At 43.8% G+C, this 25,406-nt stretch overlaps 1 protein-coding gene across 6 annotated transcripts in view; it reads right to left on the minus strand.

The window, feature by feature from the left end:
• LOC135205631 (aspartate--tRNA ligase, mitochondrial-like) overlaps positions 1 to 25,406 on the minus strand; it is a 160,516-nt gene that overhangs the window by 94,997 nt on the left and 40,113 nt on the right. For 5 of the 6 annotated variants that reach the window (XM_064236430.1, XM_064236433.1, XM_064236431.1 and 2 more), the window contains 3 exons: positions 16,020 to 16,118; positions 9,757 to 9,855; positions 9,170 to 9,253 (listed from right to left, as the gene is read on the minus strand). In XM_064236430.1, the coding sequence (XP_064092500.1) occupies positions 9,170 to 9,253; positions 9,757 to 9,855; positions 16,020 to 16,118 (282 nt within the window). The remainder of the gene's footprint in view (positions 1 to 9,169; positions 9,254 to 9,756; positions 9,856 to 16,019; positions 16,119 to 25,406) is intronic. The other variant, XM_064236434.1, reaches the window with a different exon arrangement.

Below are 25,406 nucleotides of genomic sequence, written 5' to 3' on the forward strand. Positions count from 1 at the left end.
CTGGTTCTTCTGAGAAGGATTCGGGGCTGGAAGGAAGGGCGCAAGGCTCCTTCCAAGCTCTCTTGAGAGGGCGAGATGACTCCGAAGCGCTCCATCTACGCTTAGGAGAAGGAGACGAAGAAGACGAGAAGCACTGTCTCAAAACTTCCTTCTTGGCTCTATCCAAGGCAGCCTGGGAGCGAGCAACAGGATCTGCCGAGGGGACGCCTGACCGGTGGGGGTTCTCCCTAACCTTCCTGCGGCTTTCGACTTTCCTCCTCCACTGGGTCTGGGAGTCTGGAAGAGGTCTAGGCCTAGAAGCATTAGTGAGCCGGTCAGACGCACCCTTTACTGCACTAGGGGCACTGCACTTATCACTTTCACTGTCACTCTTACCTTTATAAGAGCGTACTTTGCTCTCGTTACTCCTTACTGCATTCTCCGAACACGAATCTTCGGGTTCAAAGCTAGGAGCAGGGGCTGAAACAGGAGAAGGAACTACATCTACTGTCGGGTTCTCAACATCAAGTTCGCTAACAAGAGACCTACTTGAACTCCTGGAAGAAGCCTTACGTGCTCTATCCTTCTCTAACTTCCTTAAGTAGGAAAGAAAGAGACTTCCATCCGTCCTCATCCAAACCTTTCACACTCTTGACAAGGGTGTTAACGAAAGAACATTCATTCCCCTACAGTTCATACACACACTGTGAGGGTCCAAAGGACGCTTTAGGAAGCCTCACCTTACATTCACTCTTCGAACATACTCTAAACATAGAAGATTTCTTAAGTTCAGAATCAGCCATTATGAGAAATAAACAAAGAACAATCCAAAAAACGATCCAAAATAGCGTATGCCAAGCCAACGAACAAAGGGTACATCACCAAATTAGTCAATCCAAGAATCGTCGGCGACGAGAATAAATCCACTATCGAGAGGACTTAACAACAGGTGCTGTTAAGCCGGCGACAGAGAAAAATCTGACTGAAAAGGGGGGGTTGGTTCTTACACCTGCCACCCAGCGGCGGGTAAGGTAGATCACCTGACCTACCTGTAGCGTGTGCCGCGAGTTTTGAATTTTCTGTCGTGACGTCAGAGTCGTAAGCTATGTATATATCTGGCAGGGAAGTTCATGTACAAAAATCAGCTTTCTAGCTGTCATAGTTTCATAGTTATTACAAAATAAGCAATAATCTTTTTCTTTTGCTGTTTTCTCAAAAATGACAATTTGTCGAAAATTGCATTTTTCCTAACTATACAAACCTGAGGTCCTTTAACAATAGGAAGGTAACTAGCGGCAGCTGGGACGGTCGTAAGCTTCGAACAAGGGGAGAACGGTAGTTAACTGCTTGTCCGATCGTGCGCGCACCCGCGCGCCCGAGAGGTGAAGAATCACTTTTGCTTTAGGCCCATGCAAAAAGTTGCAGAGTGAGGGGTGGCATGAGGTGGGACTATATGTAAAGGACCTCAGGTTTGTATAGTTAGGAAAAATGCAATTTTCGACAAATTGTCATTTGTTCCGATACGTAATACAAACCCTCGGTCCTTTAACAATAGGAAGACTCACTTCTTGGTGGGAGGAATCTGAGTCTTTTTGGTGAACAGACTGGTGTTCGTCCAACCCTGGAGTGCCTCCCTGGTCGTAAGAGCAAGGGAGGGATCCAAACCTCTGTCCGATTGATCGGGTGTGGCACCGCAGGATCAATGTCAGACCTCGTGGGCCAAGTACTAAGAGAGAGGCGAAGCGTAATCTCTTCGTACCAGCAAGCAAGAACTTTGTTCCTGTTTGCAAGAGACAATCATAAAATGATGGGTTTGTCTCAATTTGGCATCCACTTCCTCCCCCTTGTTGGAGGAAGTGGTGGATATTTACTCCTATCCCTACTGAAAGGGATAGGATGGTGCTCTATTGAGTAGCTCACCTGCATCTCGTCCTTACCCAGCAGGGTGACGACCGTGTCCCTCTACCCAAAGGTAGAGGGAAGAAAAAGATGGGAAGAGGAGCCAGTCACACTCTCATTCCTCATCCATTCTTACGGTCACACCAGGACTCATGCTGTTCAGCCTGCGAGGGTCTGGGTTAACTACACAACGTGTTGAGCAAACCACCACGGTTCCCAAGGAAAAAGATCCAAGGAACTGTGGGCAATATCCTGAAGGTAGAAGGAGGTGCATGCGGTCCGGTTGGACCAGGCGCCTGCCTTCATTACCTGCGCCACGGAGAAGTTCTTGCGGAACGCGAGAGAATGATGAAGAGGCGTCCGCACATCATCCTGGGTGTCGAGTTTCTTCAGACAGCTTCCGTCGCACCTTCACAGGACAAAGCAGCATAGCCTTCGTATCGGAGGTCGTGACGTCCATTAGGGAGGGTATTGTGAAGGACTCGAACCAATCGTCAGTTACCGAAGGGTTCCGAGTCTTCGCTACGAAGATCGGTACGAAATCGAGCGTCACAAATCCCCATCCTTTGTGCTTGACTTCTCAAGAGAAGTCATGCAGTTACCTAAGACGAAAAGAAGGGAATAGTCGTATGACCTATCCCTCTTCTCGACTTTGGTTATGTACAGTACTCATACTGACAAGCTATTAGACGAAGTAATGATTGCTCTGGAACAACCGAACTAAGTCCACAGCATAGTTCGTAACTGACTCGGGCGCTCTGACAGCTGCCGACTGACTGGTTCGGAATCAGTAGAGGCAAGTTGTCCAAGCATCCGGGTAAGTCACGTGACCTTCGCCCTTTAAGATTATGCTGAGAGACCAAACAAATAAAATATTTGTTAGTCACCGATGCCGGACGGCGCGGCGAGATTCTCTTAATGCATAAGCTCAAAAGGCGAAAGTCAATTGCCTTCAAAACGACCGAGGTCCCTGATGGCAAGAAAATCTCATAGACGTTGAATCTCAGCTTAAGGAGAAACAACACTATGTGACGTTGAAGACGAAGGTAGGCAATGAATGCAACCTACGTCTTCCAACTGAATCGAGAGAAGGAATCTCAAGATTCTAACCTGTGCTTACAAATGACTGAAAACGCTAACCGCCATTTCATTGCTGTCCGTTGTGCAATGAAAGCGGGGCGTTCTTCAGTAATGAAACACAGGGGAGAGCCGCTTGAAGAACTGCTTCTCATGGGCTGAAGTTTGGAAGTAGAGCTGGCAGGTGTGGGAGTAGGCGATGTCTTTCAATACATCTGCTAATCCGGGGTGAACAATGAACAAATTGTACACCTCCGAATACAAGATATTTTGAGGACAAACTCAGATTCCGCAAAATCAATTCGCATTATCGGGTTATACGATGCAGCAAGAGACTATTACAGAATTCTTTTACCGTGCGGTAAACAGAAAGATGAGAGTCGAATAGATATCTCGTTTAAAATTCTCGCAATACCGAAAGACGATGAATACTAGCGTCTCTCAGCAGTAGATGGTCATTCATGTATGCGAGAATCCCCGTTAATCAGAGACTTAAGTCCATGATTGTTGGCATAGATACGGTTGTTTTTATTCAATCAAAGCGGTGAGAAAGACCTAAACAACCGTCTATCTCAAAGCGGCAGCTGATACTGAAATGCCTCGGGCAATTCAATACGCAGTAGCTGTCGCTGACTCGTCATCCTGGAGTTGCCAAGTAATCCTTTCCACGAAGGAATTTGCGTTTCGGCTAGAACCAACGAGCATAAAAGATATGCTCGAGCAATTATATTTAAGCGAAACGAATTTCGGTAAATATAAAAGCTTAAATGGTGTTGTTGTGACAACACCATAAGTATATAAAATTGAAACTGGAAACTCCTGGAGGTTGCAGGCAACCCGGGTTGCAGTTCAATTAGAATACTTTTCGTCTAAGTCGCAATCCGTAGACCAGGATATGCGCCTACCCCTCGGACCATTCAACTGCTTAGCAGAATCATGTCGCGAGGTTAATATACGTAGTATATTTGTAGGATTCTGAACAACGATCTCCATCCTAAATTCTTTCCTTCAAGAAAACAAAATAAGGATTGGAGATCGACCACCTTCGTTCTCTATTAAAAGAGAGTGAAGGAGAAGTCTTCCTCGAAGGAAAGCTTCAATGGTGAACAGAATACTAAGACGATAGTTCCAGCCAAACTGGATATTCCCGTCCGTTTCTTCTCTATCCAGGTTGGTCGCCTACGTGAGATAGTCTTCTTTCAGCAGCAGTCTTCCTTCCTAATGCTGAGAAACTTACCAGGAATTCGAAGCATAGGCCGAGGTTCCCGATTATCGTGTAACATATCGGGGATTCTCGTCTCGCTCACTTTGGACCGTGGTCTCGCCTAAGTGTTTGGAGATCGTAAGAAACTCTAACACTCTGAATGCGCTAGAAATTCGTAGAAATTCTAAGCAGTCTGCGAAACCCCCACTCGATTCGTCAAACGAATATCGGCTGGTGGTCCTCCTCGATTCCCGTAAGAAATCGAGAATGGGGCAGGATCCCTCTCAACGATCGGGGCTTACGTCAGGTAGGAACCGAAGGTCCCCCTGGTAGCGCAGTCCCCAACGTGGGATCCTACAGAGAAATCTCTGTAGGATCCTTCCCCTTTCCCTCGTAGCCGTAAGGAGAGAGGGAATGGGGGAGGAATTGGATACTCGCTCGCCTTCCCAGTGGAACTAGCAGTTGGAGAAGAGTAGGAGCAGCCATCGCCTTGCGGCGATGGCCTCTCAGAGTCTGGGAAAACGTATCGTCAGGAGAAAACGTTTTCAGAGGAGGGTTACGAACTCTCACTGTAGGTAAGGGTCTGCCGCCACTGTGAACGTCGTCTGGGTGGGGCTGATCGACACCTGACAGGAGAGAGAGCCGATACCGTCCTCCGACTCATTCCAGTCCTCGTCGAGGTCGAAACCTCTCAGGGAGGGACGCGAAAGGTATTTAAATACGGTGTCCGAAGACACGTGGAAAACTCCGCTGTCGCAGTAGAGGAGGTGGAAGTAGCTTGATCGACCGGCCAGAACTGAGAGAGCCTTCTTGTCCGGAGACGAGAGACTCTGGTTCAAGACAGAATCGGCAAGCTCCGATCGCGGCATACCCACCGTCGGTTTGGGTTCCCTCTACTCGGGAGTATGGAGAGCCCCAAAACGACTCGAGCAGAGACATGGGCTCTGCTGGTGGGAGCGGCGATCCTTCCCCCCGGTCGTTGTGCTGACGAATCAGTGCAATAACCTGGGTAAAGTTACTCTGAATCTCGGAAGTTACAGCGTCTTGAGGAGTAGGACCCGTCCAGTCCCTCCAACAAGAGCAGCTCCCCAGGAAACCCTCCTCCTTCAGAAGAAGGACCAGCAACAGATCCCTGACGGTTGCCTCCAATCACTTGCGCGTACGTCCTGGTTGGTCCTAAGACCAACCTGGCACGTGCGGCGTCGTGACGGGATCGTGAGCGGCGCATCTCCCACGATCACTCCTATATACCTCGCTCTTCCTGGCGTATGCCGAGGAAGTTGAAGGTATCGGAGAGACAGAACTGACGCTACCCCTCCTCTCCCCCTGACGGTCGCCTCCAATCACTTGCGCGTACGTCCTGGTTGGTCCTAAGACCATACGTGGCACGTGCGGCGTCGTGACGGGATCGTGAGCGGCGGCACCTCTCACGATCACTCCTAGCTACCTCGCTCTCCCGGTGTAGCCCGAGGAAGTTGAAGGTAGTGGAGAGACAGACCTGACGCTCCCCCCCCCCGCGTCGCTGGCAGGACCAGCGTACGTGGGGGGCTGCAGCCGATCACCAACCCTCCGCGGTGGGGATCGATCTGCAGGCCTGGCCGTGCGCTCCACCCTGTGGCGAGCGGCTCGACTGAGCACGTCGACCCCTCCCGGTCCCGTTTCGTCAGACGCGCTGCTGCTGGTCACCGTATTCGCCCGGACGGTCCCTGTGGGAGCGGCGGTCAGGTGACCTGCAGAGCTCGCTTTCTCCGCCGTGAGACCGGTGAGCGTCCTCGCGGCACGTCAAAAACCGCTGGTACCAGCCGAGGCTGGTACCGTCGGTCGAGGGGACCTGGGGGACCGCTCTTCCCCAGCCTTAAACCGTGGCCGGTCAGAGACCAGTCACGTCCACCCGAGGTACCGGCTGGTCGTCTGCGAGAGCGGCCGCTGGCCTGGCGAGAGTCACTGAGCGGCTCTCGACAGTCTTCTGCTCCGTGCCTCGGTCATGACGCTGAGCGAACTCAGGCGTCTTAACTTTGGCTGCACGGTCACCCGAAGGAGATCGTACACTCGGAACTTCTCGCGGACGAGAAACCGAGCCGGTACCTGGCTTAGCAGCAGAGCTGCCAAGACCAGGCGAGGGTGTACCAGCGGTAGCCAGCACACCCAAAACCCTTGGTCCCCGCTTCTTCTTCTTCTCAGAAGGGGAGACGGGCCCCGTTCCCGAGGAACAGGAGGACCAGCAGAAGGAACCCCCCCGTCACACCGGAATGTGACGAGCCCTTCGAAGTTCCCGAAGGAGTCTTCTTAGGGGGAATAACAAAACCCGGTTACCAGCTGGTCGCTGCGAGAGCGGCCGCTGGCCTGGCGAGAGTCACCTGAGCGGTTCTCGCCAGCCTTCTGCTCCGTGCCGTGGTCTTGGCGCCGAGCGAACTCTGGCGCCGAAACTTTGGCTGCACGGTCTCCCGAGGGAGAGCGTACACTCGGGATCTCCGCGAACGTGAGACCGAGCCGGAACCTGGCGTAGCGGCATCGCCGCTAGCACCAGGCGAGGAAGTACCAGAGCTAACCGATACTCCTCTGGTCCCCGTCTATCTCTTCTTCGGAAGGGAGACGGGCCCCGCTCCCGAAGGAGCAGGAGGACCAGCAGAAGTACCCCCCCGTCACGAGGTGGGACGGGCCCTTAGAAGTTCCCGAAGGAGACTTCTTAGGGAGGGCAGCCTTCTTCTTCTTCGGCTTATGGGCCTTAGAAGTCGAAGGGGAAGAGCAGCAACAGACGAAGACGAAGATGACACCTTCCTCTTCTTCGTCAGCTCACGCAGGACAGTCGTCAGGTCCTCCATCCAGGCCGGAGTCGGGCCTATTGCCGAAGCAACACGGCCCGACTGCACCTGTCCGGAAGGACCTGGGACTGGGGAAGACACACATGGCAGGACCAGCATGGACAGGCGCAGGAACCAGGAGCGACAGGAACAGCAACCAGCTCGGCAGGAGCGGCAGGAACAGCGGCAGCGGTAAACACAGAAGGGACAGCCAAGCCAGTAGCGGGAACCACATCAGCGACAGGTACGGCAGGCCCAGCCATCGCCTCGTAGAATCATCGGCAGGCCAGCGTGGTACTGGCGGCCGGTCCAGGGGCGAGCTGCTGGAACAGCGGAAGTCTGGGGCAGGCAACACGAAGAAAACACAGGCGGCGGCGGCATACCCCTCCTCGGTACGGCAGCGACCGGCCCTAGAAGCGGCAGACGGCGTCACCGACACAGCATGGGGAGTGTAGGACCAGCGGGGGGAAGCAGCATAAGCGGCCGTGAAGGTTGTAGTGGAGACCACTCCAAGGTCACCGCCCCAGACCTCGCTAGACTCTGCAGCAGATCGTGGATGCTAGGCACGCCCTGCAGCCGCAGTGGTCCATACCTGTCCAAGGTCGTCATCCCAGGCTGTAGCACCTGCGGTAGCACAGACAGATTAGTAAGAGGGGTTCCCTCACGCACGGGGGGGGAGACATGCCCCACCCGAACGGAAGGAAGACCCCAAAAAACAAAATACGAGGAAGCTGAGCGGGGGGGCAGGAAAGAAGACGAAGAATCGGATACCAAGGGAGTCGCGGGAGAGCTTTCCGACGACTTCCTGGCAGACCTTCGCTTCCCCTACCCCGCACAGCAGTGAAAAGTAATATGAAATGAAACAGAATACTGCACTTGCGATTCACTTCATAGAACTTAAAGAGGGAAAAAATCAATTCCCGGTAAGAGCGGAAACTTGATCCATAATAATATGATGCTATCATAAATATATATGAAAATGAACAATACTGCACTTGCTATTTTCACTTTCACAGCAATAAATCGTAAGATTAATTCCCGGGTAAGAGCGAAATTGATCCAAAATTAAATTTGATGCAATTAATAAATGAAAATTAAAAGAAAACTGCATTGCGAATCCACTTTCATTGCATTCTATTCATACAAAATAAGAGGCTCTTGCCGAGCGCAATCAAGCTCTCGGCAACGAACGCACAGGGCAAAAATATAATGAAAAAGAGTACTTACATCTTTCAATTACACACTTTCGCCCAAAATACATGACTCGGCGCGAGTGCGCCCGCCCTCGGCACCGAGACATAATTCAAGGGTTCAATTCATGAAAAGAGCGGAAATCGCCGTCTCTACGGCGATAGCTCCATGTTGATTCATAATTAAGTAATGAAAATGAAAACAGTGTACTTACAGTTTCATTTTCAAGTCAAACCAACCATTAGTAGAAAACACAATATAAACAAGCATAACGACGATGAAGCGGGCAGAGAGCGATGACGAACACGCCCTTCAACACACCCGCGGCCGAAAGCAAAAGTGATTCTTCACCTCTCGGCGCGCCGCGGGTGCGCGCACGATCGGACAAGAGTTAACTACCGTCTCTCCCCTTGTTCGAAGCTACGACCGTCCCAGCTGCCGCTAGTACCTTCCTATTGTTAAAGGACCGAGGGTTTGTATTACGTATCGGAACAACTTACTTTTTCAAAAACAAATTCTTGTTTCTTCAAAAAAACTGAACCAAATTCAATTAAACTTTTACAGGGTATAGCATAACTAATATATTTATATCTTTATTTTGTCATCGGCCGATTCATTTTTGAGTGAAACTTTATTTAGCATATTTTTGAAAAATGTCATCGTGATTTTTTCAACTGCAAAAAAAATTAATTGATTAAATAAACAAATAAATAAACTTAGAGGTCTAAATTTTTTCATGAAAGAAATTTCATAATTAGTTGTAGAATAAGTGGTAAAAATTTTAAGCATATCCTTTCAATAATAGTAATAATGTAGAAACATACACTTACTTTATAATGGGGCCCTATGGCATCAATGCTCCCCTAATGAAATTTTAAAATAATCAGCACCCTGTATTTTTTTTATTTTAATCAAACTAAATATTTTTTTTTCAATGATATCTCTCTTCTTTCAAGAACATATTCTACTTGAGTTATTTAGAATGAAAAGTGAGACTGCTTACAGCAAATAATCTTACCGTGGATCGTAACTTCAAATTCCGCTGAAGTTCTTTGTGACGCAAGTCTAAATATCTATACTGTAGTCTTAAATTTTCTTTTGGCTGCAAGAAAAAAGTTTTGTTATTTTTACAAAACTATCATCTCCAACAGGAACATCACTGCATATAAGTGTATTAAAGTAAATATATACAGTATACAGGTACATAAATAATTGGCCCTGATATTATTTCACTCATACCAAAGACAAACAGCAAAGATAAAACGAAAGATACTTGACCACAATTACACAAATAAAATATAAAATATTTTCACATTAGCTGAACTTTTGAAAACATGGAAAAAAAGTGTCCCTAGCATGAGTCATGCCACCAAACAGGCAAAAGACTGTCGACTGGTGGTAGAGAGCTCTCCATACTGCCGATATTAAATATTACAAAATTAATTCAATGTAACCAGTCTCACAGAACTACTTTAGAACAAAACTACACAATAACAATTTCTGTGTTACTGGGAACAAGCTCTCAATTAACCCAGCCACTATATACTTTCTTTTCTACTAACTAAAGAAAAATTACAATTAATGTTAACTTCTCAGTCACCTTACCTTATTGTATGAGCGTATAATAAATGGAAGATCTCTCTGAACTTTACTTAAAACCTCATATCTGTCAGCTAAAATTTCAATCTCTCCTGTCGGCATATCCTACAAAAAGCAAAAACAATCATATAATTAAAAAATAAAAAGACAATAACATCAAATTTTACAAATAGAAGTAGGAAAACTAAATTCTCAGTAAAACCGATTCGCCGTTGAGTGATTGCGCCGTTAACCGCGGGCCGCCTGTAAATAACGATAAGTGCCAAAATTTCAACCTTCGGTCAACTTTGACTCTACCGAAATGGTAGAAAAACGCAATTGTAAGCTAAAACTCTTATATTTTAGTAATATTCAATAATTTACCTTCATTTTGCAACAAATTGGAAGTCTCTAGCACAATATTTCGATTTATGGTGAATTTATGAAAAAACTTTTTCCTTACGTCCGCGTGGTAACTCTTCCGAAAAAAATAATTTGTGCGATTGTGGTAATGTTTGCACCATTTTAAAATTAGCCGTTACATAAAGTTTTATATATGGAAATGTGCGCAATTTCATGCACAATACAACTAAAAACAACTCATGGTTGTAGCTTTTACCAGTTTTGAAATATTTTCATATAAAAAATGATAAGTGACAAATTTTCAACCTTCGGTCAACTTTGACTCTACCGAAATGGTCGGAAAACACAATTGTAAGCTAAAACTCTTACAATCTAGTAATATTCAGTCATTTATCTTCCTTTTGAAACAAATTTGAAGTCTCTAGCACAATATTTAGATTTATGGTGAATTTAAAAAAAAAAACTTTCCTTCCTTCCGCATGCGGATTCTCAGCCACAAATCTCCGAAATGCGTACGTCGCATTCTCGGAATATTTGCTCCATTTCATATTAGGCATTTCATAGAGTTTTATATATGAAAATGTGAGCAATTTTATGTAGAATAAAACGAAAAATATTTGAAGGTTGTAGCTTTTCTAATTTCCAAAATAATTGCATATACAAAAAATATATAAAAAAATTCGACATTCGGTCAACTTTAACTCAGTCAGATATGGTCGAAAACTGCAATTGTAAGCTAATACTCTTACAGTATAGTAATATTCAATAATTTTTCTTCATTTTTAAACAAATTGGAAGTCTCTAGGACAATATTTAGATTTATAGTGAATTTTTGAAAAAAATATTTGTTTACGTCCGCGCGTTACGAATTCATGCATCATATTGTGATAATATTTTCTCTGTGTTGCTTTTATCGTTTTACAATGTGGTATATACCAAAATGATCACAATTTAGTGTACATTACAATGAAAAAAAATTAACTTGTTACCTTTAACCGTTTTGCACATCGCGCGATTTGAATGCAATTATATATGAAATTTTGTTTTCACGCTATCATATATCGCATTATTTATATATGATAATGATAATTTTTTTCATTTCTGATGGTTGCATACTAAATTTCAGGCAATGACAAAAAAAGGAGCCAAAAATTAACTCTTAATCTTGAAAACTAAGCACGCTGTGATTTTTTGAAAAAACGATTTTTTCCGCTTCCACGCTCACTCCGAGACACCCCCGGCACACTGAAGACGATTTTTAATATACCCCTTCGACGTTTAAGGGTTAATACATTCTCCACATGTTTGATCTGGCATACAAGTCTGTCTCCTACAACCTGTGCAAACTGAATGTGGATCATTACAAGCTTTAGCAATCCTAGTATTGGAGCCTTTACTGCAATACCTAATCCCAGATGTACTAGTGTCTGACATTATGTAGACCAATTCAAAACTAGTGAATTTCAGTGCAAAAATATTTAAGACTATGTGAATTCCTAAATAGCTAATCAGCGAAAAAAAAGCTACCAATATTTAAAGAGTACTTCACCAAATAACTCCAACAATGAGTGACGGTAAAGAATTCAAAAAATTCTGCTGACTACTGAAACTGTGTTAACAGTACCAGCCGGCAGAAACAACTGATTTTCGTACGGTGTTGGTTCCTCACTCCCCCGACAGTGGGCGGAGGGTATCATCTGACCAAACCAAACTAGCACTACTGCGAATTTCAAAAATTCTAGCTGCCGATGGTTTTAGAAACTACTATAGCAATGTAACTACATACTTGGTAAGTTGCATACATAACATTGTATTTTTCCTAGGTATACATATAAGAGCCTTTTATATTGGTTCACCTTCCAGCATGAGCTGGAGACAACCATTCAACTTGGTAACCAGGTAGTTAACTGGTGGTTATGGGTGGAGGGTACTCTCAGTCACCAGCCATCTACAAGCACTATTCTTTAGTCATCAGGGAAAAAGTGGGAGATTGAGGTGGGCATTTGCTTTGTATACCAAGGAAAAATGTAAATTTTCATGAATTCATTACTTGGATACTTACCTACTATTAAAGATACTAGCTAATATCTTTACGCCAGCAGGGGCAGTCAGTATTCAAAATAAAGATCACTTGGCTGACATGGATGACAGCATAGTGCATAGTTCACCTGTTCTCTCCACGTGTCTCAAATGTTTTAGTTCTTGTGAGAAATCGTCTTAACAGCCTACTAAGTTGTGGGTATGTCCAACAGATCAACAAATGACAGTCAAAACTAAAAGAAAACCCAATGATTCAGAGGTACATTCTTATGCAAACAGTGTACCTTTATGCTTCCTAAAAATCAAGACCAGGCTTTAAAATTGAAGAGAAGTAGAAGAACAAGGAAAGAGGAGAAGGAGAGGCCAGTCACTCTATAACCCTTCCCACCTCTAGAACCGCCCACCATAGGCGAGATGCAACGTGTCCTCTTTAAGGACCTGGGTAAGAAAACCTTGTTGAACAGCCACCACAGGTCCAAGGAGAGAGAGAGAAAAAAAAAGGAGCTTCAAGGAATTGTGGGCAAAGAACCAGAGGTAGAAAGACATAAATGTGGTTCTGATGAGACCCCATCTAATTTTCAGTCTGACATATTCTTTGGAATGTGAGGAAAGGACTAAGCCACTGATACCATGTGCTCTCGGGGAAACCGTACAGGTGATGTCGTTGACAGTGGCAGAGAACTTCCTCCCGATCATCTCATATAACCAGGAGAAAGACGTGTCCTTAGACACCTCTCCTTTGGCAAGTCAGTACTAGTGAAAGGTTATTGACATCAATGTCGAGGATGTCAAGTCTTTCCAAAAGTACAGCAACACGCTAATAGGAAAAAGTAATGATTGATCTGGATCATCGATTACAAAGTCCAAGGTACAGGAGATCATGACTTGAACCTGGCAACAGATGCTGAATGATTTGGAGTTCATTAAGACATTTGAGATGGAGTTGAGACACTGATACGCGCCTTCTGAAGGCAAGTGATATTAAAGATGATCCATGCAAATTGTCTATCCTTTTAGCCAATGCTGAAGTGACACAAGATGCAGTCTTAAGAGAAGACAAATTTATGTCTGATGATTCTCGCAACGGTGTGTGCGCCCTAAAAAGGTCAAATGCCGTCTAGACACCTGAGGTCTCTGTGATGGCTAGAGAGAGAGAGAAGTTTCTCATTAGTAGTTGAATCCTGACTGGGGGAGAAACAATACTACTTCTGACCAAAGAAAAAGTCCCTTCAGTGACACCAACCACCAAAGACAGCTTCAATCCCTGGAATGTTACAGAGGACTGAAAAAGTTATCCAGCTATTTTCATTACTGTTCAGCAAAAAAGCCTATGCTTGCAAGGAAAGTAGGATAGTCTTTTAGCCGTGCAGACATAGGGATTGTAAAAACCAAAGGGGGGGAAGTAACCCCAGATAGTGCCCATAAAAAACGAAGAAAAGTAACCTAAGATAGATCCTTGATGCCTGAAATCCTTCTGGAGGGGGATAGCCTTCCAAACAATAACCTCTCCTCCACCTCCTCCCCCTCTCTCCATCTTCCACATGCTAACATGTGTCTTCCATAAAGGTAAGAGTGATGTTAAATGTTCATCATTCATTTACATTTATTTCTCATTGTTTTCTGTATGTAAAACTGTTCATTTCCTATAAATGTATTTTTTAAAAATGATATTGTTATGTTACAATAAAGTTTCATACATACTTACCTGGCAGATATATACATAGCTGGGACGACGGAGTCTTAGCTATGTATATATCTGACAGGTAAGTTGATTGTATGAAAATATTTTTTGGGGTCTGGAATGCATTAACTGTATTTACATTATTGCTTTTGGGAATTACTGTTTTGGTTTTCGTACGTTTCGGACTACGTGGGAGGTTTACGTGTACGAAAACCGAGGTTCCACTGTATAAGCACTTTAGTTTAAGGGGTAAAAGGTATTTGACAATTATAAGCCAGCTATAAGAATTTTTAAAGGGGATTTTTGCATTTCTGCAGATTTTGCATTTCCATGATAGGTTCTGGAACCTATTCCCGTGTAAAAACGGGGGAGCACTGTACAGTCGCACCCTGATAATGAAAGGGAGTGTGGATGTGATAAAGGGTGAATGTTATGGCCCCAGCTGCTGACCCAAGAAACACATGCTGGGGGAAGGTGATCTGCAAGGCTATCACAAATCGTGGGTTTGTGTATCAATAAATATCAAACACAGTATATATTCATTGTATAAAACAATAAAAGGAAAGATCCCACTGGGATGAGCTCACGAAAACATGTCTGCATTGCATGACAATTGAAAGCAAAGTGGAATGTTTACATCCAGGCAGGCGTATCTCCCAGCCGACCGGATGGTAGTTACTGCCTAATCACTTTGTTCAAGAGTTTTAGTGGCCATGTTCTAGCTTCACCGTAAGCAATTCCTATTGTAATGGACTGAGGGTGAGTGGAAACAAAGTGTCTTCATAGTTAAATACTTCCAAGAAACTGTTTCCAACAGTTGATATGGGGATCTATGCGCTTTGATTTCTAAAGATCTGAATACACCCTTATAATCTGGATCAACACAGATGTGTGTAGAACATAAAAAAGCACAAAGGAAAGTATACTGACCTATATACATACTCAAATGGCAAGCTAGTTGACAGTCTGTGTGTGGTAACAGAAGAGAAAGTTTGGAAAGCATCCTCTCTGTAGTCACCATGAAGTTACTAGAATCAACCTGGATGCCATTTATATTAAATATGCATCATTCACATATGATGAAAAGCATCTCTAATCTGACACTTTCTGAGTAGTCACGATATGCATAGTTGAAGAATCTTAAAGATAGTAATGACAACATGACTCATACACACTAGTACTGGTTTTCCCCAAAAGCTAACTCTGTAGATCTACCAAATAATTCAAATCTATTAGCTATGTTATGAGATCAAAGGAGGAGGATAGAGGCAATCTCTTTAGACCACCGGGGGATATGATGATAGATTAAGCCAGCCTTATGCTGGCACGGGCTCTTGCTCTTCAGCAGCCCATAAGGGGATATGAACCCTTGTTAACACTTGCAAACAGATTAGGAAATCTCATATGTCTTCTACCTTGCTTACCAGGTAGGGGAACATAAAATTCTTGGACTGTGGGAAAACTGATCAAAAGGAAGATGAGCATTGTATTAGTAATGGAAAAATGAACAACAGTAGGAACAACTATGAAATCATTGAGAAAGGGAAGAGAGGAACCCCTATAATACATGGGCATTCAGGAAGAAAAAGCACAAGACCAAAGGGAGTGGCGAGAATTTATTACCCCTTGCAGAGGGAAAATCTGACTCAAATAATGTTAATGCTGTAATGTGGAAAAAGTGGAAGCCACAAAAAAGAAAAATCATAATGTAAAAATACAAAAACATAAAATGAGTGTTGGGATTACTAAATTAAAAACTTTAAAATCCCTGGAAAATAAACTGGAATCTGTAATTAATTATTTGGTTCAGTTATGATGCATTAAGGCATCAAATTCCAACTGCTGACTCAGTTAAAACATGCTGACAGATTATTTTCACAATTTTCAACTTGTGCTTTTGACCCTTGGTTTTTTATAATTTTGCTTTTTAATAACAAACCAAAATAGAATACTAGTACTAGTCTGGTTTTTATGACAACAGAATGAGTATCATAACATGTATAGAAACTTCAAAGAGTAAACAAAGTGCAATCTCGCTTATCTCGGCTTTTGCTCTGGCACAGACAGGAACTGGAAAGGCCTATTGACTGACAGGATTAAGCCCTCCTAAACACACAAATACTGTGCTTAAATTGTATACCTACTGTAATTCAATAAACAACTTAGCACAGTGCCCCATACTTTGTCTTCATTTACATAACCATACCTTATTGTACTGATCTTCTGGTCGTTGCTGGACAACCCCTTTTACTTCTACATATGATTCAAAGGGAGTCTGGTTCAGCAGTTTGGACATCTCGGTATTCTAAAAATAGAATTTAAAATTTATTGTGAAAGATATGCTACTGAGCTGTTCCTAACAAACAAGTACAGTACATGATGACTCACAAAATTCCTTTCTCTATGTTCACTTGATGAAAAAAAAAGGTAAAGACTGATTTTGTCTGCATATGTAAAAGACAAAACCATGTGAATTTTCTCATTTTAAAAATTCTTTGAAGATTTCCTATTTAAATTATCTGCAACTAGAGTTTACCTCTGACATCAATGACCTAGCTGGTGTGATATCATTTTTAAAAAATTATTCAATCATTTCAAAACAAATGTTGAGGACTTTCTTCCATAAAACCTAATAGTAATAGTACTAATATCCAAAACTAAGTGAGGGCATTTCTTCTGATGGAATAAATTATGCAGCAATTTCTCTCTAGTAACTTTTTTGAGATACAGCAAAGTCATTGTATATACAAACGGGTACCCAAAAAGCAAATGTAATTCACAAAAATCCCCAAATTCTATGGATTATGAAGACAGATTTATAAATACTGTATAATACACATGAAATTTTCAGTGCTAAATAGGTTATGAATTGAGACTACAAGAAACAAAATACATTTTCAAAATATATGTAGTAATCAAATATCTAAGACAATATATTGGTTAATAAGATTATGTATCATGACTATTTTTTGCTATGCTACCATCTGAGTTGCAATGCATTTTGAATAAAATCTCTTAAACAGAATGTTAAGTGTAAAGTACACGTTAATTTTGGTTGAGATCTATGTAAATTACTGTTACCTTTAATATATCTGGAAAATATTAAAGTGCAGGCTATGACAGAGGGTCTTTGCTACTTGAGAGACTTTGTTGTTACTTATCAGAAAGCCAGACCCTCAAAGACCCTGTTAAGGTGAGGTGCTACTTTATACTGATAGAGTAGCTGGTAATAAAGTCAAGGAGAAAAAGTCACAATTTTAGCTGGAAGAAAAAATCATAATTTTGGCTGGAAAAAAAAAATCACAAATTTGGCTAGAAAAAAGTTGCAATTTTGGCTAGGAAAAAGTCCCAATCTTGGGTAGAGAAAAATGATATTTTTATGATAAAATAAAGTTTCACATATACTTACCGAACAGTTACATAGCTTATAGCTTCTTACCTGTGGCAGTCGAAATTCAAATTGTTGGCGCCAGCGGCGTTGCTATCTTAAGTATAGGTGATACAAGACCCGCCCACATCCGGGAACCCTGGGTACTGCTAGCCTTCTACCGTCAATTTTCGTTTAGCCGACACGCCCATCTGTGGGGAGGTGGGTGGGCTTTGATTATGTAACTGTTCAGTAAGTATATGTGAAACTTTATTTTATCATAAAAATATCATTTTCATATAAGTGACTTACCGAACAGTTACATAGCTGAATCCAAACTACCCGGAAGGAGGGTAGATGGACTACATAAAAATGACAGTAAGACCACATTAAACAGCAAATGTTGCAGTACCCTACCTTGTGAGAGAGCAGCTGCAGGAGAATACGGCCTCTGGTTGGCGCTCTCATCACTCGTAGGAGACGTGGCAGTATAGGCCAGGGTCGTTCCTACTTAGTGGGATTTTGTAACCATGGACAAGACTGTTGGTTGACAAAATATTAAAAAACAGATAATGCCCTTGCCCTGGGCTTCAAAAACCAGATAAAAAACAACAGACCATCACCTATACCAAAAATAATGACATACTCAAAAGTAATAAATAAGATCTGGAGGTTCTCCAAAGTACTATGAGCCTCCAGTCTGCCCACGACTCAACAACCTATAACAAGGTGAGGAGACAGTAGAGGATAGAAAGTTCCCCTATGTTTCCTTTCCCAACACCATGCCCGCTACCGACAAAGGACCCAATTTACAACAACTATCATAGGTAGCCTCTACATTCTTCAGGTAAAATGAGGCGAACACAGATCTCGATCTCCAAAACGTAGATTGAAGAATCGAGGAAAGCGACATATTGTGCTTGAAGCTTAAGGATGTCGCCACTGCACGTATTTCATGTGCTTTCACCTTAAGCAAATTTAGAGTCTGATCTTGAACTTGAGAGTGTGACTCCAGTATCAGACTTCTCAAAAAGAACAAAATAGCGTTCTTGGAGAGGGGTTTTGCAGAATTCTTAACCGAACACCAAAGCCGGTCAGAATTACCTCTAATGGATTGTGTCCTTGACAGGTAACATTTCAGAGCTCTGACAGGACATAGTAAATATTCTTCGTCCATCGGACCCACTATATTAGATAATCCCTTAAGTACAAAAGATTTAGGCCATTCGTTCTTTGCTAAAAATTCGTTAACAAAAGAACAAACCGCATTACTATTTTTGAACCCCACCTCTTTGTGGATGGCTGTAACTCACTCACTCTCCCTGCTGTAGCCAATGCGAAGAGAAAAAGTGTCTTCCTCGTTACATCTCTCAAAGACGCTTCACGAAGTGGCTCGAATCGTGAAGACATCAGAAAAGTTAAAACTACGTCCAAGTTCCAGTCCACACTATCCTTCTTGGATACTTTTACTGTATTAAATGATTTAATTAAATCACCAATATCCTGGTTAGAGGAGATGTCAAGCCCTCTATGCTTAAACACTGAGGACAGCATAGCTCTGTACCCTTTAATTGTCGATAACGACAAGTTCTTAACTTCTTTAAGGTACAGCAAAAAATCAGCTATTTCTGTCACAGAGGTTTTAGAAGACGAGAAATTATGTCTTCTGCACCACGTCCTAAAGACTCCCCACTTCGATTGGTAAAGCTTGGCAGAAGAGCTTCTTCGACAGTTAGCAATAGCCTCTGCCGCTCTACGAGAAAACCCCTTAGCTCTGACGAGTTTCCGGACAGTCTGAAACCTTGTCAGTGACAGAGCGGACAAATTCTGATGATACCTGTCGAAGTGGGGCGGTTTGAGTAGCGAGGATACTGAGGAAGAAGTCTGGGATGGTCCTATAACCACTTGAGAAGGTCTGGGAACCACTCTTTCCTGGGCCAAAATGGTTGGGCTACCAGCGTCCATTGACACATTTTGATGCGAGAGGAACTTGTTCAACTCTCTGATCATTCCAAATGGGGGAAAGGCGTAAACGTCTAGACCCGTCCAATCCTGAAGCATTGCGTCAGTCTTCCAAGCAAAGAGGATCTGGAACTGGGGAACAAAAGATCGGAAGTCGATTGTTCCTCGCCCGACTGGCAAACAGATCCACTGAAGGTCTTCCCCAAAGTTTCCAAAGTTCCTGACAAACTCTGTCTTGCAATGTCCACTCCGTGGGAAGAACTTGGTTTACTCGACTGAGTTCGTCCGCCAGTACATTTAACTTCCCCTGTACAAACCTCGGAACGAGGGAAATATCCCGATCTTGAGACCAGAGAAGGAGATCTTCTGTGACTTTGTTGAGGGAGAATGAATGGGTTCCTCCCTGATTCCTGATATAAGATAGAGCGGTGGTGTTGTCGGAGTATACTGCCACTCTCTTTCCCACGACCAAAGGAGCGAATGCTTGCAGACCGAACCAAATCGCCTTCAACTCCTTCATGTTGATGTGATTCAACCTCTCTTTCTCTGACCATAATCCTGAGATCTTTTTGGTTCCTAGGAGAGCACCCCAACCTCTGTCCGATGCGTCTTGAGTATAATTCTAGGTCTGGGTTCCGTAATGTCAGGGAGAGACCCTCTTGCAATCTTTCCCTCGACATCCACCACCTCAAGTCCTTCTTGATCTCTTCCGACACTGGGAACGAATACGTGTCTGGTTGAGACTTCCGACACCAACTCGCTTTGAGAAAAAACTGAAGAGATCTCATGTGAAGACGACCCAACTTTACAAACGTCTCTACTGATGATAACGTCCCTAGGAGACTCATCCATTCCAAGGCGGAGGAGGACTGACGGTTCAGGAATTGGCTCACTTTTTTTGAGGCAAGATTCTATTCTTTTCGGAAATCCGGGGGGGACAGAAAAACCTCGAAAAGTCTGAGAGTCCAGAATCATCCCCAATAGGGGATCTTCTGGGAAGGCACTAATTGAGACTTCTCCAGGTTGATGAGAATTCCCAATTGACTCGCTAATGACAGTGTCTTCCGTAAATCCTTCACGCACTGTGTCCTCGAACTCGATCTGAGAAGCCAGTCGTCCAGGTAAAATGCTGCATTTATGCCCAACATATGCAGCCATTTCCCCAATGGAGCAAGAACACGAGTAAATACTTGAGGGGCCGTCGAAAGGCCGAAACAAAGGGCTCTGAATTGATACGTCCTCCCTTCGAACACAAATCTCAGGAACTTCTTTGAACTCTGGTGAATTGGCACATGAAAATAGGCGTCCTGCATGTCCAGGGACACCATCCAATCGCCTGGGCGAAGTGCCGTCATCACAGAACGATTTGTTTCCATATTGAACTTTGTCTTCAGCACATAAAGGTTCAATGCGCTTACATCTAGCACTGGCCTCCAACCTCCCGAGGCTTTGGGAACTACAAAGAGTTTGTTGTAGAATCCCTGAGAACTGTCGAGGACTTCCTCTACTGCTCCCTTCTTGATGAGTGCATTGACCTCTGCTGCTACACGGCCAAAGGCCCTCTCTGATCGCCTGGAGAATATGCTGTTAAGCTGATTGGTGTATCGGAGAGAGGAGGATCTAGAATAAAAGGAATCGAGTATCCCTCTCGAAGAACTTGCACTACCCATTGCTCTGCACCTCTTCGACTCCATTCTTCCCAAAAAAGATGGAGTCTTGCCCCTACTTGCACGTGAAGGAACGGCTTCTCACTTGTCCGAAGGTTGGGGGGGGGGTTTCTTTGAGGACTTGTACTGTGGACGCAAATTAGTCCTGGGTCGTTGCCACTTAGGTTTATTCCCTCGAAAGGGATGCTTCTGAAGAAGCTCTTTCAGACGTCTAGAAGACTGAAGAAGGAGATCATTAGTAGATTTCTTTTCTAAATCCGATAGAATTTGTTGAATGGTTTCTTCAGGGAAAAGGTGAGATTTACAGAGAGGATCAAACAATGAGAGCCGACTTCTGGTTATTAGTGACTCCTTTAGACACGAAAGAACACCACCTTTTTTTCTCTCTTCTTCATCACTCCCATTGTGAAAAGGGCTGCTAATTCTCCCGAACCATCTCTAACAGCCTTATCCGCACAGGACAGAACTCCTAACAATCTGTGGCAAAATCTTCTTCTAAGACTGACAGTCTTCAATCTTGCGAGCTAAAGAGGCAATAGTCCAGTCCAAAAAACTAAATACCTCAAATACTTTAAAAATATTCTTCACCAGATGGTCAAGCTCCGAAGAAGAAAACAAAATTTTAGCTGACGAAAAAGCTGCTCTTTTCGGGTGTTGAGTCCACTAAACCGGAGAAGTCTCCCTGGGAGGAGGCAGACAGACTCCCAAAGAAGGAACTTCTCCAGTTGTGTAGAAGCGATATGCTTTACTCTGAAGCTTAGAAGGCGGGAAAGCAAACGAAGCCTTACCTGTTTCCCTCTTCTTAGAAAGCCACTCTGTTGACTCCTTAAGTGCCTGCTTCGAGGACTGAGAAAGAACCAGTTTAGGTAGACACGAATACGCTGTCTTCCTATCTTTAACGAACATTGAAAGCGGTGAAGACGGAGAAGCAGGTTCAAAGTAATCTGGATAAGTGGAAAGAAAAAATTTAAGAAGACTCGAATAAGCCGACGAATCCTTGTCATCTTGATCCAAAGTTTCCTCTTCAGACTGCACGGAAGCGGAGTCGAAATCAGGCTTATGTTGTACCCCGGTGGAGGATTTCAACAAACTCATAAGATCCTGAAAATGCTTCTTAAATGGAGCTAAGGTAGAATCGTCTAACACTGTAGAAGTCGATGGTCTTTCAGTCGAAGAACGATTCTTTCTAACATGTGAAGTCTCCGCACAACGAGTCGACACAGGCGAACAACCAGTCGAAATTCCTATCGACTCACGGCGAGGGGAGTCGAACGAAGACAAGCTAATACACTTCTCTGGACAGTAATACGGAGTCGAACGAGGCGACCGAGCCGAAACTGCAACTGAGACTCGCTTGGGAGAGTCGTGCGATCGTGAATTATCACGAAGTTTGGTCCGAGATCCATTGCTTTTAGCCGAAAAATGCGACTGCGGAGGAGATTCACTAAATATCACATCCGGAGCAAAACTACACGAAGGTTGAGGACTCCAATGCCTCTTAGACTTCTTAACAGGAGTCGGTGACGAATCACCCCCAAGAATCGAATGTCTTTTTAACGGTCGAGACACCAAATCACTTCGCCTTTTGCGCACTGGCGATTGCACTTCCGAATCAGACGACAGACGAGAATCACAAACACTAATACCTTTCCACATCTTTTTGGACGACACCCGCGAGTCGACGGAGTCGATGGCTGACCGTGGGCAAACTTCCCAGACTCATTCCGACCTCCGGTATGTCTTCTCCCGGTTGCGGGGGAGCGGGACAGTGACCTTCGTCTGGGAGTCGAGGGGGAACGGACAACCGCCTCCTCAGGCGCAACATTAACACTTTGCACTGCACTAGATTTCACTGTACTATCTACGAAAGCTTTAAAAGACATTCCTAACTTCATAACTGATTCAGCTAACACTTCAAACTTTTTATCCATCTTAGACTCAAGCAAGGCAATGGTGTTGGGTTCGGAAACATGGGAAACTTGAACAGGGGTAATCAAAGGAGAAGTAGGAGGACTATTAATTGTAGGAGGACTATTAATTGGAGAAATATTCTCTAATAAAGGAGAGGCAAGAGAAGACTTATTTGTCTCCGAAGGAACAGGAGTAGTTTCTAACCTATTCTTACTACTAGCCCTAAGAGCTGCCTTCCTCTTCCTATCTTTCTCCATTTTCTCAGCATGCGATCTAACCGCCTTCCATCCCTGTTCATCCAATTCTTTACATTCATCACATGTCACATCCATACCATTACAATTTTGTCCTCTGCATTTAGTGCACTTAGAGTGCGGATCGTGACATAACTTAGCTAATCTTGTTTTGCAGCCAGCGCTGCAAAACCTTACAGCAGATGAACTAGAATCTGACATAATTAGCAATAATGACGAAAAACTGAATAGAGATAGCTAACTGGCAAGAAAAAACCAAAAGCTTGTACATCACCAAACAAAAACCAAAATCCAAAATGGCGACACAGGAGACTGCAGCGAAAATCTCACAGGTGTTACCCCGTGAGCGGCAGAAACGAAAATTGATGGTAGAAGGCTAGCAGTACCCAGGGTTCCCGGATGTGGGCGGGTCTTGTATCACCTATACTTAAGATAGCAACGCCGCTGGCGCCAACAATTTGAATTTCGACTGCCGCAGGTAAGAAGCTATAAGCTATGTAACTGTTTGGTAAATCACTTATGTGAAAATGGCAATTTGTCAAAAATTGCATTTTTTCTAACTATACAAACCTGAGGTCCTTTACAATAGGAAGGTAACTAGCGGCAGCTGGAACGGTCGTAAGCTTTGAACAAGGGAGTTCGGTAGTTAACTGCCTGTGAAGGTGAAGAACCACTTTTGCTTTAGGCCCAGGAAAACGCAGAGTGAGGGGTGGCATGAGGTGGGACTATGTGTAAAGGACCTAAGGTTTGTATAGTTAGGAAAAATGATATTGTTATGATACAATAAAGTTTCATACATACTTACCTGGCAGATATATACTTAGCTAAGACTCCGTCGTCCCCAACAGAAATTCAAATTTCGCGCCACTCGCTACAGGTAGGTCAGGTGATCTACCGGCCTGCCCTGGGTGGCAGGACTAGGAACCATTCCCGTTTTCTATCATATTTTCTCTCTTCCACCTGTCTCCTGCGGGGAGGCTGGGTGGGCCATTAATCGTATATATCTGCCAGGTAAGTATGTATGAAACTTTATTGTATCATAACAATACGTATCATTTTCATACAATCAACTTACCTGTCAGATATATACTTAGCTGATTGGCACCCTTTGGTGGAGGGTCAGAGACAGCTAATATGGAATAGACAGGTAAACAACATATGTTGTAGGTATAAAAGAAAAACCTTGGTTCCTACCTGATAGGTGGTAGACTTCGCGGCTGTTGCCCGGGAGTCTGCATCACCTCAAGAAACTTTAGCGAGATATGTGATCTATGGCCAAGAGTTCTTGTGGGTCTGCCGATGGGGTATGATTCGCTTACTCGGCAGAGCCTGAAAGGACTTTGTCAATGGGTACTGGACCACTTCTATGACAATACACCTTATGAAGGAGCACACAACCAATCCCGACCACCTGATCCTAACCACCATGTTAGTAAAAAAAATTGTTCTGAGTTATCCCCAAACTCATTACAACAACCATAACTCAAAAACACAATACGCATACATACATAAAATTACAAAAAAAAAAAAAAAAATTTACCATACTCCTCCAAAAAGATATCACAAGAGTTCCTTACTGAACAACAGTGACTGGCCGCCTGTGCAGCATCAAGCCCTCTTTGTCAGCAGAAAATCTAAAACATATCTAGTAGAAGGTATGTACAAAGTTAAGGATTGGTGTTGGCTCCCGTACCCAGTATCGTATCCGCAGATACGAATGGACCCAGAGAAAAACATTTCTCGTAGGTCACGCGAACGTCTTTCAGGTAGTGAGATGCAAATACCGAGTTGCACCTCCAATATGTCGTATCAAGGATTTTCTTCAGCGACATATTCTTCTGAAAAGCGAGAGACGTCGCCACTGCTCTTACCTCATGAGTTTTCACTCTTAAGAGTCGAAAAGAGTCGTCAGGACAGATCTTGTGAGCATCTGTAATGACGCTTCTTACAATGAAAGCTAGCGCATTTTTTGACATGGTTCTTGTGGGGTCTTTAATCGAGCACCAAAGACCTTGTCTAGAGCCTCCCATTTGTTTCTTCCTCTGTAAGTAGAATTTTAGCGCTCTTACAGGGCAAAGAGACCTTTCTGCTTCTCTACCAACGAGACTCGATAAGCCTTTAACCTCGAATTTCTTGGGCCAGGGATTCGAGGGGTTTTCGTTTTTGGCTAGAAATAGTGTTCTAAACGAGCAGAAGTCCGAGTCTCTGTTGAATCCGACTTCATCTTCTAGGGCATGAAGCTCACAAATTCTTTTGGCTGTAGCCAGTGATAAGAGAAACAAGCATTTCCTTGTTAAATCTCTAAACGAAGCTAAATGAGGAGGCTCGAACCTCTCAGACGAAAGGAAATTGAGAACCACATCAAGGTTCCAGCTAGGAGGAGCTGGTTCTCTAGACTTTGTAGTCTCAAATGATCTTATAAGATCGTGTAG

Source organism: Macrobrachium nipponense, chromosome 24 (genome assembly GCF_015104395.2).
Source record: "Macrobrachium nipponense isolate FS-2020 chromosome 24, ASM1510439v2, whole genome shotgun sequence".
NCBI lineage: Eukaryota > Metazoa > Arthropoda > Malacostraca > Decapoda > Palaemonidae > Macrobrachium > Macrobrachium nipponense.